The sequence below is a fragment of the Aulonocara sp. 'chitande type north' Nkhata Bay genome, linkage group LG3 (assembly GCF_057382095.1).
Source record: "Aulonocara sp. 'chitande type north' Nkhata Bay isolate Kocher_YH1m ecotype deep benthic linkage group LG3, A_spYH_male_GT1.1, whole genome shotgun sequence".
NCBI classification, from domain to species: domain Eukaryota; kingdom Metazoa; phylum Chordata; class Actinopteri; order Cichliformes; family Cichlidae; genus Aulonocara; species Aulonocara sp. 'chitande type north' Nkhata Bay.
This window is the reverse complement of record NC_141346.1, coordinates 7324841-7345155: the sequence shown is the minus strand read 5'-3', so window position 1 is coordinate 7345155 and position 20315 is coordinate 7324841. Positions and strand designations below refer to the sequence as shown.

The 20315-nt window shown below is 43.9% G+C and overlaps 1 protein-coding gene across 2 annotated transcripts in view; it reads right to left on the bottom strand.

Annotated features, from left to right (window-relative positions):
• LOC147333739 (uncharacterized) overlaps positions 1-20315 on the bottom strand; it is a 95849-nt gene that overhangs the window by 33875 nt on the left and 41659 nt on the right. The window contains exon 4 of one of the 2 annotated variants that reach the window (XM_086268559.1): positions 17435-17461. The exons of the other annotated variant lie outside the window; for it this stretch is intronic. Within the exon in view, the coding sequence (XP_086124685.1) occupies positions 17435-17461 (27 nt within the window). The remainder of the gene's footprint in view (positions 1-17434; positions 17462-20315) is intronic. 2 annotated transcript variants of the gene reach the window in all.

Genomic DNA, 20315 nt, shown 5'->3' with positions numbered 1-20315 from the left:
GAAAATTGTCAGGCGGTGGAAGAAATACTTCGAGGACCTCCTTAATTCCACTGACACGTCTTCCGAGGAGGAAGCAGAGTCCGGGGGCGAGGTCACTGAGACAGTTAAACAACTCCTTGGTGGCAGAGGCCCTGGTGTTGATGATGTCCGCCCCGAGTTCCTGAATGCTCTGGACGTTGTAGGGCTGTCCTGGTTGACACGCCTCTGCAATGTTGTGTGGAGATCAGGGGCAGTACCCGTGGACTGGCAGACCGGGGTGGTGGTCCCCATCTTTAAGAAGGGGGACCGGAGGGTGTGTTCCAACTACAGGGGGATCACACTCCTCAGCCTCCCTGGGAAAGTCTACGCCAGGGTGCTGGAAAGGAGAGTTCGTCCGCTAGTCAAACCTCGGATACAGGAGGAACAATGCGGTTTTCGTCCTGGTTGTGGAACACTGGACCAGCTCTTTATCCTCTCAAGGATACTTGACGGTGCATGGGAGTTTGCCCAACCAGTTCGCATTGCCGGCAATAAGTCGGACTTGTTCCTGGTGGGTGATGGGCTCCGCCAGGGATGCCTTTTGTCTCCGGTTCTGTTCATAAATTTTATGGACAGGATTTCTAGGCGCAGCCAAGTGGCGGAGGGCTTTCGCTTTGGTGGCCTCAGAATCTCATCTCTGATTTTTGCGGATGATGTGGTTCTGTTGGCTTCATCGGGTGAAGGCCTCCAGCTCGCACTGGAACGGTTCGCAGCCGAGTGTGACTCAGCGGGAATGAGGATCAGCACCTCCAAATCTGAGGCCATGGTTCTCAGCCGGAAAAGGGTGGAGTGCCCACTCCGGGTCGGGGATGAGTTCCTGCCCCAAGTGGAGGAGTTCAAGTATCTCGGGGTCTTGTTCTCGGGGAGAAGGGAGCCGGAGACCGACAGACGGATTGGGGCTGCAGCTGCAGTAATGCAGACGCAGGTGTTCCAGGCATGGAACACCTGCGTGAGGTGTTCCAGGCATGTGAGGTGTTCACATGCCTTCTGTGGACGAGCTACTTTCTATTTTAAATTCCCTGAATTTAAAATACTCTCTAGACCCAGTCTAGACCCAGTTGGGGAGCTACCCAGAGCTCTAATCCCACACCTGTTCCCGCGATCTGAACCCTTATCGAAAGGGGAGCTACCAGTCCTTCTGTGGACGAGCTACTTTCTATTTTAAATTCCCTGAATTTAAAATACTCTCTAGACCCAGTCTAGACCCAGTTGGGGAGCTACCCAGAGCTCTAATCCCACACCTGTTCCCGCGATCTGAACCCTTATCGTAAGGGGAGCTACCAGTCCTTCTGTGGACGAGCTACTTTCTATTTTAAATTCCCTGAATTTAAAATACTCTCTAGACCCAGTCTAGACCCAGCTGGGGAGCTACCCAGAGCTCTAAACCCACTTAACAAACAAACAAACAAACAAACAAAACAGTATATAAAATCAAAACAGATAAAATCAGAACAGTAGATAAAATCAGTAGTTAATGTAAGTTTTGAAATATAAGCTTAACAAACAAACAAAACAGTATATAAAATCAAAACAGATAAAATCAGAAATAGATAAGATCAGTAGTTAGTGTAAGTTTTGAAATTTAAGCTTAAAAGTGTGGATTTGGTGCTTTATTCAAATGCAGCTGAGAATAGGTGAATCTTCAACCTGGATTTAAATAAACTGAGTGTTTCAGCTGATCTGAGGCTTTCTGGGAGTTTGTTCCAGATATAAGGAGCATAAAAGCTGAATGCAGCTTCTCCGTGTCTGGTTCTGACTCTGGGAACTGATAAAAGACCGGATCCAGATGACCTGAGGGATCTGGAAGGTTCATACTGGGTCAGGAGGTCACTGATGTATTTTGGTCCTAAACCATTCAGAGCTTTATAGGCCAGCATCAGAACTTTAAAGTCTATCCTCTGACGGACAGGCAGCCAGTGTAAAGACCTCAGAGCTGGACTGATGTGGTCCACTTTTTTGGTCTTAGTGAGGACTCGAGCAGCAGAGTTCTGAATGAGCTGTAGTTGTCTGACTGATTTTTTAGGTAGACCTGTAAAGATGCTGTTACAGTAATCAAGCCTACTAAAAATGAATGCATGGACTAGTTTTTCCAGGTCCTGTTGAGACATCAGATCTTTTATCCTTGAAATATTCTTGAGGTGATAGTAAGCTGATTTTGTTATTGTCTTAATGTGTTTTTCTAAGTTTAGGTCTGCATCCATCACTACACCCAAATTTCTCGCCTGGTTTGTGGTTTTTAGATGTATAGATTGAAGTTCTCTGGTGACCTATAATCGTTTTTCTTTGGCGCCAAAGACTATTACTTCAGTTTTGTTTTTGTTTAGTTGGAGAAAATTGTGGCACAACCAGTCATTAATTTCCTCAATGCATTTACCAAGAGCCTGTACAGGGCCTCGGTCTCCTGGTGACATTGTGATATATATTTGTGTGTCATCTGCATAGCTGTGGTAGTTTATTTTGTTGTTCTTTATAATCTGTGCCAGTGGGAGCATGTAAATGTTAAACAGAGGGGGTCCCAAGATGGAACCTTGGGGAACTCCACATGTGATACTTGTCTGCTCGGATGTGAAGTTACCTATTGATACAAAGTATTTCCTGTTTTCTAAGTATGTTTTGAACCAGTTTAGTACAGTTCCTGAAAGACCTGCCCAGTTCTCCAGTCGTTTGAGTAATATGTTGTGGTCAACTGTATCAAATGCTGCACTGAGATCCAGTAAAACTAGGACTGACATTTTTCCACTGTCTGTGTTCAGACATATGTCATTAAACACTTTTGTCAGAGCGGTTTCAGTGCTGTGGTTCTGTCTAAAACCTGACTGGAAGGCATCGTAGCAGTTATTCTGTTTTAAGAAGTAATTGAGCTGTTGAGAAACTGCTTTTTCAATGATCTTACTTAAAAATGGGAGATTTGAGATCGGCCTGTAGTTTTTCATTTGTCTCTTGTCAAGATTGTCCTTTTTCAGTATAGGTTTGATTACAGCAGTTTTTAGTGGTTCTGGAAACACACCTGACATTAAGGAAAAGTTGACGATCTGTAACAGGTCTGACTCTAAAGTCTTTGAGACCTTTTTGAAAAAACTTGTTGGCAGGACATCTAAACAGCAAGAGGAGGAGTTCAGTTGACCTAAGATGTCCTCCAGGTCTTTGCTGTTAATCGGGTGAAACTGTTTGATGGTGTTTAAACAGTTTTTCGGTGGACACAGTACATATCCTGGATCTGCTGTTGATGTACTAACTGCTTGTCTAATCTTTTGGATTTTGTCTGTGAAGAATTTGGCAAAGTCATTGCAGGCCATGGTGGAATGAAGTTCAGCTGCCACTGGCACAGGAGGGTTTGTTAGCCTGTCAACTGTAGAAAATAAGACCCGAGCATTATGGCTGTTTTTAGTGATGATGTCAGAGAAGTAGGACCTTCTTGCACTCCTCAGTTGTAAATTATAATTGTGAAGTTTCTCTTTATAGATGTCATAATGAACCTGGAGGTTTGTTTTTCTCCATCTGCGCTCAGCTTTCCTGCACTCTCTTTTTTCATTTTTCACTAGTGTGGAGTTTCTCCATGGAGACTTTTTCCTTCCAGAGATAACCTTCACCTTAATGGGGGCAATAGTATCCATTACATTTAACATTTTTGCATTAAAGCTATTGACGAGCTCATTGACTGAACCTTTGGACAGGTCAGGTGTTAATGGGAAGACCTGGTTAAAGATCTCACTACTGTTTTCAGTTATACACCGTTTTGTGATCACTGCTGTTGATATATTTGTGTGGGCTGAGATTTTACTTTCAAAGAAAACACAGTAATGATCAGATAAGCCCACATCAGACACAGTAATGTTTGAAATGCTCAGGCTCTTGGAGATCAGTAGGTCGAGAGTGTGTCCTCTATTATGTGTGGCCTCTGTTACATGCTGAGTCAGCCCAAAGTTGCCCAGAGTGTTACTCAGGTCTTTAGTCCCTTTGTCCTGAGGGTTGTCCACATGGATGTTAAAATCCCCAACAATAATTACACAGTCGAAATCAACACAGATCACAGACAGCAGTTCACTGAGGTCATTAAAAAAGTCTGTGCAGTATTTGGGAGGCCTGTAAACATTAAGAAACACAACTTTGGATGGGGCCTTCAGCTGTAAAGCCACATATTCAAAAGACTGAAAACTTCCAGGAGATAGCTGCTTACATTGAAATGATTCATTAAATAAGACAGCAACCCCTCCTCCTCTCCTGCTCGCCCTGACCTCACTGATAAAACTGTAGTTAGGAGGGGTCGTCTCGATGAGAACAGCTCCACTGTTACTTTGGTCCAACCAAGTTTCAGTTAAAAACATAAAATCAAGGCTGTGCTCAGTGATTAAATCATTAATTAAAAATGTTTTCCCAGCTAAAGATCTAACGTTTAATAAAGCCAACTTAAGTGTTTTAGAGGTATTACTTGTCCCCTCGTGTTTGGGAGCAGTCTGTGGCACACAAGGTATGTTTACTATATTTAAAGATCTTTCAGAGTGCAGCTCTCTGTGTTTTGACCAGGCCACATGTCTCCTTCTGTCACCTAAAAGTACAGAAATTTTAAAACCTTATAGTAAACAGGGTCCCAGCTTCTCCTGGGAAAAGTCACCACTGCCATAATCCTCGCAGCCCGGACCCTCCACACATCACACATCAGACTGCGGAGACAAAGCATGAAGGTGGTAAGGAGGAACTAAGGGGGGCGAGGCTGGGCAATGTGACTTCGATTGCTCTGTTGAGGGTGGGGCTCGGTGGCGAACCTTTGGCTGCTTTGGTGGGGGGTTTATGGGGGACAAAGAGGGATTGGGCCGGGGGGTAGATCTGAGCCCAGCATTGACCCGCTCCATCATCTCTTCAATGAATTTCAGGTGTGGGGAGGCGGGAGAAAGGGAGGTGAGTGGAGGGTGATGGTGGTGATGGCCTGTCAGGGGTTTGGGGGACTGGGGAAGATCCTGGTCCTGGTCGTTGGTGTTGTTGAGAGAGTTGGAGGCAAATAGGGACCCCTCTTCTTGCCTCTTCTTGCCTCAGATGTCTCTCCTTTCTGAGGCTCTTCCCGGGTGGGGGCAAATGGAGCTCCTCCTCAAGGTTTCTGCTGGGCTTTGTCTGTTCTTGGAGTACTGTTTGTTCCTCTTTATGAGATAACTCCTTGTTTATCTCAGCCTTGGCTCCAAGCACAGATGGATGACATATGGAATAAAACAAGTTGGAGGTGAACAGTTTCACCCCTGACTTGTTAAAATTAAATCCATTTGCTTTAAACAGATGCCTGCGTTCCCAAAAAATATTAAAGTTGTCGATAAAGTGCACTGAGTGGTCAGCACATGCTGATATAAGCCATTTATTCAGTGTAAACAGCCTGCTGAATCTCTCGTCTCCTCCTCTGACCGGCGGTACAGGCCCACTGATGAATACAGCTGCATTCAGAGAGTTTACAGTGTTTAATAATCCAATAAAGTCCCGTTTCAGAACCTCCGATTGTTGTTTGGACACATCGTTTGACCCTGTATGCAGGACAATGTTTGTCACAGTTGGATATTCATCTGCAATTTGAAGAATTCTCTCCTTCAGGATGTTGACCATATCGTTAGGAAAGCAGAGGACTTTAGTGTTCTTACCGCACATGCTTTGTACATCCTTTACGGCAGAGTCACCCACAATCAGCGTTTCAGGCCTAGCCTTTAGCTTTCCCCGTGGATTTTCAGGCCTTACTTCGCTACTTTTAGATGGATGGTTGTCCGATATAGATCCAGGGTCCTTTGATAGTGGAGCAAATCTGTTCTGCAGTTTCACATTCAGTTGTTTTGAAGGTTTGTTGTTAACCTTCCTATTCACGGTTGTCCAGTCCTGTTTCCTCTCGTGTACAGGGGTAGAAGAGCTTCTCTGTCTCGTAGGAAGTGAAGGCCAGTCGGTTTCAGAGATTTCAGCTCGCTGTGCCCTGCCTGTGGTACGTCCTCCCCCTTCCAGGAGACATGATTTATGTCTTGGTTTTGGACCAAGACAGTCCAAGGGGGGATTATCGCTTGAGGATTTATAATAGTGCACAAAGTCTACTTTCTTGGTCATGTTATCTGTGCTCCTTAGCTGTGTGCTAGCTTGCTCATAGCCATTGTTTTGAGTCAAAGGCAAGGTTGTTTCATTTCCACACAGTCCATTTACCTCCACGTTTACTTCTAAGCAATGAATTTTTGTCTCCAGTGCTGCAATCTTCTGCAGGAGGCTGTGGTAGTCATCTGTGGAGAGGGAAGGCATCTTGTTGCTAGTTAGCCTAGCGGTTAGCACCTTTCTAGGCTATCGAGGCTGCTCGGTGCCCAGACGCTGTAATCAGGCTTCAGCTGTGTCTAGGCCACAGACACACGGAGCGCTGAGGATAAGGTAACTATAAAAATGTTGCTGTTTCTGTTAAGAACACTTTAGTCCTAATGATCTATAAGTGTCCAGAAGCTATCGCAGGTAAGCTCATATGGAAAAAAGGGAAAAAATCAGCATAAAAATCGGTAAAAATCAATAAAAGAAGCAAAGCATTTAGAGAGCAAAGAGATGAAGCGTCCACACTCACAAAGGGGGAGGAGCCCCCTTTATTCAGTAGCTATACCTGGATTATAGCCACTCTTTAGTCATAATTACCTCATCTCTGATAACAAGTGGAATAATAAATTCTTAATTTCCAAAGAATATTGCTTCCTCCTTAAAGAGAAGTTATACTGTTCAAAGATTCTTCTGTCAGGATTGTAAAAAAAAAAAAAGATGTGATTATTTACAATTCCCTGTTCCACCAAAGGCTAAGCAAATCATATAAGAATAATGTATCCATATGGAAGTAATAGCTGAGATTAAAGCTTAAAAACTCAAATGACTGCACATTCTGTGAAGCTGGGAATAAAACAGCCAGTTTTTAAATGGCAGGTTAAACTTGTTCAATGCCACAACAACAAATCCTCACCTTTAGTAGTGCCATGCATCGCTTGCAAGACAGCAACGCCTCCTTCTTTTAAAAGTCAGCCATAATCCTCAAATCTGAGATTTTACATGTTATAGTGTTTTCTCAGTGCTTATTTTTCAATTTCCAGATTTTTGTGCAGGAATACAAGCTGGTTGACAGAGTCAGGACACTTCTCTGTGCATTTACTATGTCTCCTGCAGAGGGGAATGAAATTCATTCATTCATTTATTTACTTACATTTTTTCTTCTTTATCACAGCCACCACAGTTTCCAGCAGTCTGGAACAGGCCTCACTGGTCTCTGCTTCAGACAAGAAGGGCAGGTCCTTAAACCGAGGATCAACAGTTGATGCCACTGTTTTGAGTCTACTGTGTGGGAGGTGATCTGTGATGACCACGGAGAGGACATCGACAGCCTGGTGACATGCAATACGCACTATATTAACTTTTGTGTGGATAACACCCCACCCTCCAGGACTGTGTGGTGTTTCTCCAACAACAAACCTTGGATTACCCCAGAAATTAAAGCTGTCCTCAAGCAGAAGAGGAGGGCCTTCAAATCTAGAGACAAGAAGGAGCTGAAAAGGGTGCAGAGAGAGTTGAGGGGACTGATAAGGAATGGGAAGGATAGCTACAGGCAAAAGATGGAGAACCAGCTTCAACAAAACAACGTTTGCGAAGTCTGGAGAGGCCTTAGAACCATCTTGGGCCACAAAGAACTCTCTGCCTGGGAGGGATGTGAGGTGGGCAAATGAACTGAATCATTTCTTTAATAGGTTTGATTCAGCCATGAGGCAGTCTTCAACATCAGCTGCAAACTCACCCACCCCTACTGCTGCACAGTAGGGTCTGACACCTCAGACACTTCACACCTCCTCTACTCACCCTGCTCAGTCCTCCCCACCCCCAACAACAGCATCCAATACACACTCAACACAAGGCTCCAGCCTGTCTCTCTCAACCACCCAGGGTAGGAGGGAACTGAGGAGGATTAAAGCCAGGAAAGTTGCAGGTCCAGATGGCATCAGCTCAAGGGTCGTCAGGTCCTGCGCAGACCAACTGTGTAGGGTGATGGAGCACCTCTTCAACCTGAGCCTGAGGCTGGGGAGAGTCCCACAGCTCTGGAAAACCTCCTGTGTTGTACCAGTGCTCACCACTGTGAGAATCATGTTCTTTGATTTCTCCAGTGCCTTCAACACCATTCTTCCCACTGCCCTGAAGGACAAGCTGGAGAACTCAGGAGTGGACCATCACCTCACTACCTGGATTTTGGACTACCCTCACCGACCGACCACAGTATGTGAGAACTCAGGGCTGTGTGTCGGACAGGGTCGTCTGCAGTATGGGGGCCCCACAGGGAACGGTTCTGGCACCGTTCCACTTCACCATCTACACTACAGACTTCTCCCACAACTCCACCCGGTGCTTCCTGCAGAAGTTCTCTGACGACTCTGCAATAGTCGGCCTCATCACTGATGGGGATGACAAGGAGTACAGAGAACTGACACAACGCTTTGTGGACTGGTGCCAGCAGAACCACCTCCAGATCAATGCCAGTAAATCCAAGGAGCTGGTGGTAGACTTCCGCAGGCACAAACATCCTCCACTGCAACCACCGAACATCCAAGGTATGGACATTGAGGCTGTGGACAGCTACAGGTACCTTGGTGTTCATCTAAACAATAAACTGGACTGGACTCATAACTCAGACGCCCTCTACAGGAAAGGGCAGAGCAGACTGCACCTGCTGTGGAGACTCTTTTGGAGTGAAGGGCCCACTCCTGAAGACCTGAAGACCCAAATTTCCCACACGTGGGACTAATTAAGGTTATCTTATCTTATCTTATGCATAGTGTCTCCCTCTCAGTTACATATCTCTTTCACAGATCTTCTGCTATGGCAGTCTTAATTTCCCTTACTGTCGGTGTATCATCAACACTTTCTTGTGCACCCATCACAAGCTTGGCATGAAGAGGAGCAATGATGGACAGGGTTGGCATGCTCTCCTCTGACATCACCAGAGTGGCGTCCTTCATAGGCTTGAGTGCCCTGACAACTTCTTCTGCACATGTGATGTCAGACTCACTTAATGTGAAAATTACTTTTTCACTCTTCCTGACTTCTGCAGAAAGCAGAGCAGCACAGATGGCTGGTTGCTGTTCTAAAAATCATTCTATCATATCATAGGAGCTGTTCAATCTTGTAATTATGTCCATGATCAATCTGTGATCTGGTAGCTGAAGGAGGCACTGTTTCTGCTTCAACTGATTGCTGGCTGTGGTGCTGCGCCTGAAAAAGGCTGTTACACGTCAGATCCTCCCGAGAAGCCGCACCATGGATTGTATTTTCAGTGCTTTCTGTGAGGCGAGATTCAGACTGTGTGCAAAACATTGTATGTGCATCATGCCTGCAAGTCTAGCAGCGACAGCCATGTTTGGTGCATTATCGGTACCAACAACAAGGTCCTTTGCGTTCAATCCCCATTCAATCACAGCGTCAGTTAGTAACGCTGCAATGTTTTCACCTGTGTTACTGTCATGCATGGCCCGTGTCTGTAGTACATGAGACTGAAGTTTCCATTGGTCCGTTATGTGACGTGCTGTAACAGTTACGTACAATTCAGTGGCTCTCGAACTCTAAGCATCGCATGTCAATGCAACTGTCTCCGACAAGCTGTCCAGCACTGTCACTTTGACTTCTTGGTACAACTTTGGCAAAGCGATGTCCGTGATGTGTTGTCAGGAAGGAACGGTGTAACGGGGCTCCAGCGGTTTAATCATATTACGAAATCTTTTATTCTCCACAACACTCAGAGGGCACATGTCTTTGCAAATAAAAACAAGTACTGACTGCATTATTTTTGTTGTACGAGTTGAAGTTGCTGGTAGTTTCAAAAAGTTAACTTCTTCAACACCATAACTTTGTCGTTATGGTGTCTAGACACGTGTGTTCGTAAATTTGTTGTATTACCTGAATATTTGACTCTGGTGGTGCAGATTTTATGGGTGCGTTGCTCTTGTCATAGTCTTTACTGCCTTCTTTTGTCCTAAATCCAAAATAAGTCCACATATCAGCTTTAAAAGCTGTTGGGGCCGGCTGTATCCTCTCCTCTTCAGTCATCAGTTAGCTAGCACAACTGGCCACACATCCACTGTTTTACTTCGTTGGTTTTGGCAAACTAGACGCTTCTACAGTTATCGAGAGACCTTGTTTTTCCGTCAACGTAAAGGCGGTAAAAACTGCAAACAAGTGGCCAGAGTTTGAATTGCAACATACAAAAGAAATACACAGTAAATGCATGTAATTTTTCAAATGAAAAAAAAATCAATAACACAGATTTTGAATATCCATTCAGTATCATTACATGAAATATCACGATATTTCGATGTATTGATATTTTCTTACATCCCTACATGCTATAAGTGCGTATATAAACATAAATTTGCAGTCCGACTGAAATAGTCTCATGGGCCGTATTCCTATCCGGGGGGGTGGACGTGCCCCACCCCTGGCATAGACTCTCAAGCAACAGGCACTTTGCTCTACCTACGGTTTATTGAGGTTATAGTTAACCCTCTCAGGCTCAAATTAAGTTTTAGTTGCTATTGCACAACCAAGTCCTCCAGTGGTACTTCTGAGTAAAAAAAACTCATAAAATATGTATGTGGGGTAATCAGGTTGTTAGTTTTTAACTGTTGCAAATCTGCAACGCCTGCCTTGAGAGGGTTAATCTCAGGAAGAGTCTTCCTGAACAACTCACTCTGCAGCCCCATAAACTAACTCCACCCCCACTGACCACTCAACATTTTTCATGCAGTACAGCCAAAACATGTCTCTTAAGGTGGTGTTGGAGAGGCGGATGTTGTCCAAGATAAAGACAATGTTGGATAACACCTCCCACCCACTCCATAACATGCTGGTCAGTCACAGGAGCACGTTCAGTGAGAGACAGATTACCGAAAAGCACCACTGAACGACACAGGAAATCTTTCCTGCCTGTGGCTCCCTGTACAACGCATCCACTTAACACACTGTTTACTGCAACAGCTACACCCTTTTTGCACATGTTCTTCCTTTTTCAGCTATTTATTAATAAGTGGATTTTGTGTATATACACTGGGGCAAAAAAGTATTTAGTCAGCCACCGATTGTGCAAGTTCCCCCACCTAAAATGATGACAGAGGTCAGTAATTTGCACCAGAGATACACTTCAACTGTGAGAGACAGAATGTGAAAAAAAAATCCATGAATCCACATGGTAGGATTTGTAAAGAATTTATTCGTAAATCAGGGTGGAAAATAAGTATTTGGTCAATAACAAAAATACAACTCAATACTTTGTAACATAACCTTTGTTGGCAATAACAGAGGTCAAACGTTTACTATAGGTCTTTACCAGGTTTGCACACACAGTAGCTGGTATTTTGGCCCATTCCTCCATGCAGATCTTCTCGAGAGCAGTGATGTTTTGGGGCTGTCGCCGAGCAACACGGACTTTCAACTCCCGCCACAGATTTTCTATGGGGTTGAGGTCTGGAGACTGGCTAGGCCACTCCAGGACTTTCAAATGCTTCTTACGGAGCCACTCCTTTGTTGCCCGGGCGGTGTGTTTTGGATCATTGTCATGTTGGAAGACCCAGCCTCGTTTCATCTTCAAAGTTCTCACTGATGGAAGGAGGTTTTGGCTCAAAATCTCACGATACATGGCCCCATTCATTCTGTCCTTAACACGGATCAGTCGTCCTGTCCCCTTGGCAGAAAAACAGCCCCATAGCATGATGTTTCCACCCCCATGCTTCACAGTAGGTATGGTGTTCTTGGGATGCAACTCAGTATTCTTCTTCCTCCAAACACGACGAGTTGAGTTTATACCAAAAAGTTCTACTTTGGTTTCATCTGACCACATGACATTCTCCCAATCCTCTGCTGTATCATCCATGTGCTCTCTGGCAAACTTCAGACGGGCCTGGACATGCACTGGCTTCAGCAGCGGAACACGTCTGGCACTGCGGGATTTGATTCCCTGCCGTTGTAGTGTGTTACTGATGGTGACCTTTGTTACTTTGGTCCCAGCTCTCTGCAGGTCATTCACCAGGTCCCCCCGTGTGGTTCTGGGATCTTTGCTCACCGTTCTCATGATCATTTTGACCCCACGGGATGAGATCTTGCGTGGAGCCCCAGATCGTGGGAGATTATCAGTGGTCTTGTATGTCTTCCATTTTCTGATGATTGCTCCCACAGTTGATTTTTTCACACCAAGCTGCTTGCCTATTGTAGATTCACTCTTCCCAGTCTGGTGCAGGTCTACAATACTTTTCCTGGTGTCCTTCGAAAGCTCTTTGGTCTTGGCCATGGCGGAGTTTGGAGTCTGACTGTTTGAGGCTGTGGACAGGTGTCTTTTATACAGATGATGAGTTCAAACAGGTGCCATTCATACAGGTAACGAGTGGGGGACAGAAAAGCTTCTTACAGAAGACGTTACAGGTCTGTGAGAGCCAGAGATTTTCCTTGTTTGAGGTGACCAAAAACTTATTTTCCACGCTGATTTACGAATAAATTCTTTACAAATCCTACCATGTGAATTCATGGATTTTTTTTTCCACATTCTGTCTCTCACAGTTGAAGTGTACCTCTGGTGCAAATTACTGACCTCTGTCATCATTTTAAGTGGGGGAACTTGCACAATCGGCGGCTGACTAAATACTTTTTTGCCCCACTGTATATGCCTGTATATATTGTGCTATTCTTACTTAGTGTTTTGTCTGTCTTTGTTACTGTTTGTTTATACTGGAGCACTGTAATCAAAAATAATTTCCCCTAGGGATCAATAAAGTATTCTGATTCTGATTAAGCTGCTCTTGTTCACAATAATATGACACATCTGATTATTGTTGCTGTGTATTTGTGATCCAAAGCTCAGAGGCTTTTGTGTTTTTATTGATTCTCTTTTTGTTCTACTGACATAACACATTCAGTGCGTAGAAACTTATATCATCATACAGTATAACTGCAGGTGTGGGCGGGGTCACACTCAAAAACAGCAGACGTTAACCAGACCAAACCCTGCAGGATTAACCTGAGTGTCCCAGTCCTGGACCGTTTGTTTAACCAGGAGGATCCAAGGCCTGATATTTGTTGCTGTATTATAAGTATTCTTGTTTTATTGTTATTGTTATTTACTTTATTGTTGTTAAATACATATCAATTCAAAATTGTTAAAAGTTAGTGTTATGTTCCTACATGTTAAAAATACTTGTAAATAAAATTCAGTTCAGTGACAATTGCTGTTTGTTTTAATCAATTTATCCATAACATAAAACTTTTAAACTAGTGCAACACATATAACTGTCATGGTGCGCTGTGTGGCAGGCAGGGATTGGACCCAAACTCACGGAGGCAGGACGTGAACTTGAAAACAGGTTTAATGCTGACCAAAGGAAAACCAAACAGAAAACCTAAACTGGAAACACATTAAAGAGAGAGAGATGAAAGAAAAGCTGATGATGAGAGCAGAGAGAGGAAGGTGTACTTACCGTGCAGGAGGATCACAAACACCACAAACATCTTCATGTTCCTGTCAAACTCAGAGACTCTTTAAAAGCCCTTCAGGACATCAGCTCACAGCAGCTTCACTTTCCTCTGCTGATCATCTACTGACACTCTCACACTGCTTCACTGTCACAGCTCAGAGTTCAGCTTCACACTTTGTTAAAGCACATCTGTGGAATGAAGTCCGACCGGCCACAGATCACTTCTGAGGAAAGAGGAGGACGTCGGCTTTCCTCGTAGTTTCACGCCCGAGCGCTCCGGTTGGAGCTGACACGCACAAAGCTCCGCCTCCAGTCCTGACGCTGAAACATCCACTGTAGCTACAATGATGCAGATGTGACCCTCAGCAGCTGGATTTCCTCTCCATAGATGTGTTTCCATGCAGATCATGGACATAAAGCAGCTCCAGGATGAAGAGTGTGAAAGAACTTCTTCCACTACAGTATTCATTACAGCACTGTGGCACTCCACAAACCTCACACTGTCTCAATCCCTGTTTCCAGTTTACTGAGAGAAGGCCTGAAGCTCAGCCAATCACAGGACAGGAAGTGATCAGCTGACACAGTGATTTGAAGCTGTCAGGGTGAGGCTGCTTCATGCAGGTGTGAAACTATGAGGAAGCTGAACGCCTCCTCTTTCCTCAGAAGTGATCTGTGGCAGTCTGCCATCATGTTTGGCTGCTCACACTGAATGTGACTCACTGGAAGTAAAACTACACGTACACAGGTGTGTGTCAGGTATATTTAATTTTCTGTCAGGGACTGAAACTAACAAATATTTTCAGACACAGGAAAATTTGTGGAGGCAAAAATGTGTCTTTAAATGATCTTTAATCAAGTTTGGATTCAAACATTTGTAAAATACTTCATGTTATTTTTTATTTGTGTCTGGATTGAGGCACAAATGATTTTGTTTGTATATCTTAGTTTGTGCCTGATGATCACATCATACACAGCTGCAACTCTCAGAAGCCAAAATTCTTTCTGCATTATTTATTAGATTTTTACGCACCAGTCTACCGTTGCTTACAGCTCTGTCGACCGCTGTTGGTTTTTTTTTTAAATGACCTCCGACAAGGAAGCCTCTTTTCTGCTGTTTAATACAGGAGAAATTTAAATTTTTAAAATGATGCCAAACTGCAAAATGCTTGGCTGTCTCTAATAAAACCTCTTTACCTGATGCTGCTGAAGAAAAGCAGAGTAATGTTCATATGTTGATTCATGGTTTTCTTCAGTTTTTGTTCTACTGCAGAATATTTTTAAGGTTGTCAGGCCAGGAAAATCTCCTTCATGTTTTTCTGTGTTTTATCCTCAGTTACTTTGACACAAAGGCATCTGCTGTGATGTTCACACCTCTGATGAAGTCTCACAAGTGTCAGTGCAGATAAATGATCAGAATTATAATATTTCTGACTGTCTGAGGAAAAATTGAATCAAATTGAATAGGGGATCAAACGGCATCAGATAATGAGCCACATACAATCAACTCAGAGCCCACTGAGAGTAAATGGGGGGAAAGTGTTTACATTTGGAAGAGAGTGGCTTGACCAGTTTCCCTGGTTAAGACACAGTAAAGCTGACAACATGATGCACTGAATTTACTGTGGTGTGTGTGGAAAGATTGTATGGACAGCAATTTAAAAAAAAAGTGCACATATAAAACTGAGGTGTTAAAAATTTGTGTGCGCCTAAGAAAAAAAGTTGGTAGTTGCACCAGTGCAACCGTGGCAGAAAGTTTCATTACTGCTTTTGCTATAATGGTCATATTTTATTAGAAGTTTATTAGGAGTTTGTATTTTGAGATATTAGAATCAAAACAGAAAAGAAAAAGAAAGAAAGAAATTGGTGAGGAAGTTTACAGAAGGAGAGGGAGAGAAAAACACTGAGGATCTGCTCCAAACCTGCCCTAAGAAAAACAAACAAAACAAAAACAATCAAACACACACACACACACACACACACACACACACACACACACACACACACACACACACAACAAAACCAAGCGCGCCACAGGCCCAGAGATCCAAGACCCAAAGACCTCCTCACCCCCAAGCAGGGGCCTGACAGAGCCAGGGGGGCAGGCCCCACCAAGCAGCCATTAGCCAGTACTTTGTCTTAGTCAAGAACCACCAATTTGACAATTCATTGAAAGTACCATCGACCATCCCAATGCTTTTCCTTACATTTTAGCCGTATTTTTCTAATTCTGTCAGCTCTTTAATGACTAAGAACTTTGCCTGCTCCGGTATTCCGTTTAACTTAATGAACACCTTACAATCTGTTGTCCAGCTTGACTGTATTTTCTTCTGTTTCCTTAATAATCTTGCTTGTCTTGCAATATCTGTGTTTTTCTTGATTAGGTGTTCATTAACATACACATTCGTTCCTTTCAACTTCCTTCCTTGCTTCAGTAGCTCCTTTTTCTGCTTCCTATTAACAAATCTTATAATAATGGCAGGTTTTTGATTCTTGTTTTTCCTTGGAAGAGTATGGCATCCCTCAATGTCCTTACTATCCATTTCAATGCCTTTACTATTGAAAAAGGCCATTACCTGTTCTTCCAGGCAGCGCAACTCTTGCTCAGGCGGCTCCCCTCTCTCTTCTGCTACTGCTCGTGCATATGTCTGGTGCCTATGGATTCTTCGATACCCAACATCCACAATGACGGCGAAACAACTAGTAGCTCAGTGTTCCAACATTCGAAAGAAGGGACTGCTCTCACAGCTAGAGATTTACGAGGTACAACACAAATGCTACGGCAAGGAGGAGTCAGGACGCCAGGTCAGGGGGGAGATATCATCACCCCCACCCGAGATTGGGTACATAGCCCCAAGTGCGATAGGAGAAGGATCGTGGAGTGCGAGAGGAACTGACCTGAAAAATAGGATCAAGAAAGACCCAAGAAAGAGGAGGGAGATGAGGAACCATCATGGAAGGACAGGCCCCTGCACGGTATGTACCACCGGCAGATAGAGGAGGTGGCTGATATCCAGAAATCCTACCAGTGGCTGGACAAAGCTGGACTGAAAGACAGCACAGAGGCACTAATCATGGCAGCACAAGAACAAGCTCTGAGCACAAGATCCATAGAGGCTGGGGTCTATCACACCAGGCAAGACCCCAGGTGCAGGCTGTGTAAAGATGCCCCAGAGACAATCCAGCACATAACAGCAGGGTGCAAGATGCTAGCAGGCAAGGCATACATGGAACGCCATAACCAAGTGGCCGGCATAGTGTACAGGAACATCTGTGCCGAGTATAACCTGGAAGTCCCGAGGTCAAAATGGGAGACGCCCCCAAGGGTGGTGGAGAATGACCGAGCTAAGATCCTGTGGGAATTCCAGATACAGACGAACAAAATGGTGGTGGCTAACCAACCGGACATAGTGGTGGTAGACAAACAGAAGAAGACGGCCGTAGTGATCGATGTAGCGGTTCCGAATGACAGCAATATCAGGAAGAAGGAACACGAGAAGCTGGAGAAATACCAAGGGCTCAGAGAAGAGCTCGAGAGGATGTGGAGGGTGAAGGTAACGGTGGTCCCCGTGGTAATCAGAGCACTAGGTGCGGTGACTCCCAAGCTAGGCGAGTGGCTCCAGCAGATCCCGGGAATAACATCGGAGATCTCTGTCCAGAAGAGCGCAGTCCTGGGAACAGCTAAGATACTGCGCAGGACCCTCAAGCTCACAGGCCTCTGGTAGAGGACCCGAGCTTGAAGGATAAACTGCCCACAGGGGCGTGCTTGGTGGGGTTTTTTGTTTTGTTTTTTTTTATGTGTATATTAGGGGTGCAACGATACACAAAATTCACGGTTCGGTTCGGTTCGATACTTTGGTGTCACGGTTCGATATTTTTTCGATACAAAAAAATGTTCATGCATTTTTAATTTGTCATTTATTAAAATTATAAATATATATTTTAACTCAAAAGTACAGTTTTTAAATTTAACCCTAACCCTTGTGCGTGTTTTTTATTTTGACAGCGAATGCGCACCTGCGGACCACTTATGTGCAGCCCTGGTTATTTAGCTCATCATATTGCAGCCACAGAAATTCTTTTGTCCATGAAACCATAAAGCTGCACTTTCTTTTTGCCTTATAGTCTGATTTGTCATAACTTCTCCGTTTTGTGGTAAGCTTTTCTTTGGCTGTCACTTCTTCACCCTGACCTGTCTTATTTGGCTCAGCAGAACTGAAATGCTTTTACACACGCACTCACATAAGCTCAGCGATTCTCTGCGCGATCAACCTCTCACATGTTTAAGCTTGCTGCGGGAGATTTCACTTGTCATGTTTGCATAGTAAGCTAACGATTAATAAGACGATGTCAGAGGAATTGGTGCACAAATTATCATCACTCACAGATCAGTGCTGTCGCTCTCTATAAACACAGTTCGGACGATTGCAAAGTGAAAGCAAAAAAACAAGCGCAAATTCAAACGCGACTTCAATATGTCACATATTGACAGTGGCTCACCGATGCCAATGACATAATTACCCAGCTACATTTCTGTCACCAGGAGACCAAGGCCCTGTACAGGCTCTTGGTAAATGCATTGAGGAAATCAATGACTGGTTGTGCCACAATTTTCTCCAGCTAAACAAAAACAAAACTGAGGTAATAGTCTTTGGCGCCAAAGAAAAACGATTACAGGTCACCAGAGAACTTCAATCTATACATCTAAAAACCACAAACCAGGCGAGAAATTTGGGTGTAGTGATGGATGCAGACCTAAACTTAGAAAAACACATTAAGACAATAACAAAGTCAGCTTACTATCACCTCAAGAATATATCAAGGATAAAAGATCTGATGTCTCAACAGGACCTGGAAAAACTAGTCCATGCATTCATCTTTAGTAGGCTTGATTACTGTAACAGCATCTTTACAGGTCTACCTAAAAAATCAGTCAGACAACTACAGCTCATTCAGAACTCTGCTGCTCGAGTCCTCACTAAGACCAAAAAAGTGGACCACATCAGTCCAGCTCTGAGGTCTTTACACTGGCTGCCTGTCCGTCAGAGGATAGACTTTAAAGTTCTGATGCTGGCCTATAAAGCTCTGAATGGTTTAGGACCAAAATACATCAATGACCTCCTGACCCAGTATGAACCTTCCAGATCCCTCAGGTCATCTGGATCCGGTCTTTTATCAGTTCCCAGAGTCAGAACCAGACACGGAGAAGCTGCATTCAGCTTTTATGCTCCTTATATCTGGAACAAACTCCCAGAAAGCCTCAGATCAGCTGAAACACTCAGTTTATTTAAATCCAGGTTGAAGACTCACCTGTTCTCAGCTGCATTTGAATAAAGCACCAAATCCACACTTTAAGCTTAAATTTCAAAACTTACATTTAACTACTGATTTTATCTACTGTTCTGATTTTATCTGTTTTGATTTTATATACTGTTGTTTGTTTGTTTGTTTGTTTGTTTGTTAGTTAATTAGTTAGTTTATTTGCTTGTTTTATTCAATTTTAAATCATGCTTTTTATTTGTTCTTGTTTCTAATGTCTCTGTAAAGCACTTTGAATCACCTTGTTGTTGAATTGTGCTATACAAATAAACTTGCCTTGCCTTGCCTTGCCTTGCCTTGAAAGAATGCAAAAGCATTGACATATATTTTTCCTACAATAGCCCGACGGGCAGGGAAGAGATAGATTTTGGTAGCCCGACTGAAAAAATCTCTAGCCCCGGGACGTCGGGCTAGCGATATTGCGAGCCCTGTATCTGATTGAGGAATCACTCATCTTTGGAAAAGAGAGTTTATTACAGAGAAATGGCTCTTTCCAAAATAAAAGCTATACTATCCGCTTCTTCTGGGCTATATTCTCAGCAGCATAAGGAGAATCATGTGCTAACAGCTGTCTAAATGACTCGGCTAAAGTTAGTAGCATGCTTGTTGTTTTTGTCTTTGCACTAGGATGATGTCGGCGTAAATGTGCAGTCATATTCGTTGTGTTCCCACTAGTGCTTTCAGGTTAATCTCGTTGAAATGACCTTAACGCCACAACACGGCAAATCTCCGTTAACGAGCTACCGCCGATCGCTCCGTGCATGGGGCTAGACGGCTAACACACTAGTTCACACCAATGTAATTGAGCATTGCATGGCACATCCAACATACTGTTTTACTTTAGTCCATGACTCGCTTACCTTCAGGGTCATACGTCACATGAAAACCAAAATAATTCCAAACGCCAGATCTGAATGAGGGTGGGGGAGGTTCAATTTGCCTGTTGCAAGGAGAGCTTAACTTCTGTCTCGCTAGCTTGCTCTGCGCTCTTCCTTCTGACTATGCTGTCTGTGTTGAATGCTCAGTGGATCTGCGCTCGACAGTGCAGCCTAGGCGGAGTAGTCGAACACAGATTCACTGAGCGCTCAACACAGACAGCATCGTCAGAAGGAAAATTGATAAAATAAATTACAAATGTTGTATTGTTCGATACATATGCGTACCGAACCGAAAGCACTGTATCGAACGGTTCAATATCGATACGAATATCGTTGCACCCCTAGTGTATATATATGTATATATGCTTAAATAGGGGAGGCATGATTAAATAGTGGTTACTAGCTGCCGACTCTCGACCATCCCCCTGGCACTGCCCCCTACGCCCATTATCCCATTCCCCCTTCTGGAGCCAAGCCACAAACAACACAAACCTGCTACAACACTGCCTGATCTAAAACCAGTTTTGGACTGGATCTAGAGTATGCTCCTTCTCACCATATCTCTCAGGCTGATTACCAGTGACAATGCCTATTCATTGGTCTAAAAACATTTATTTTTCTATTGTGCATT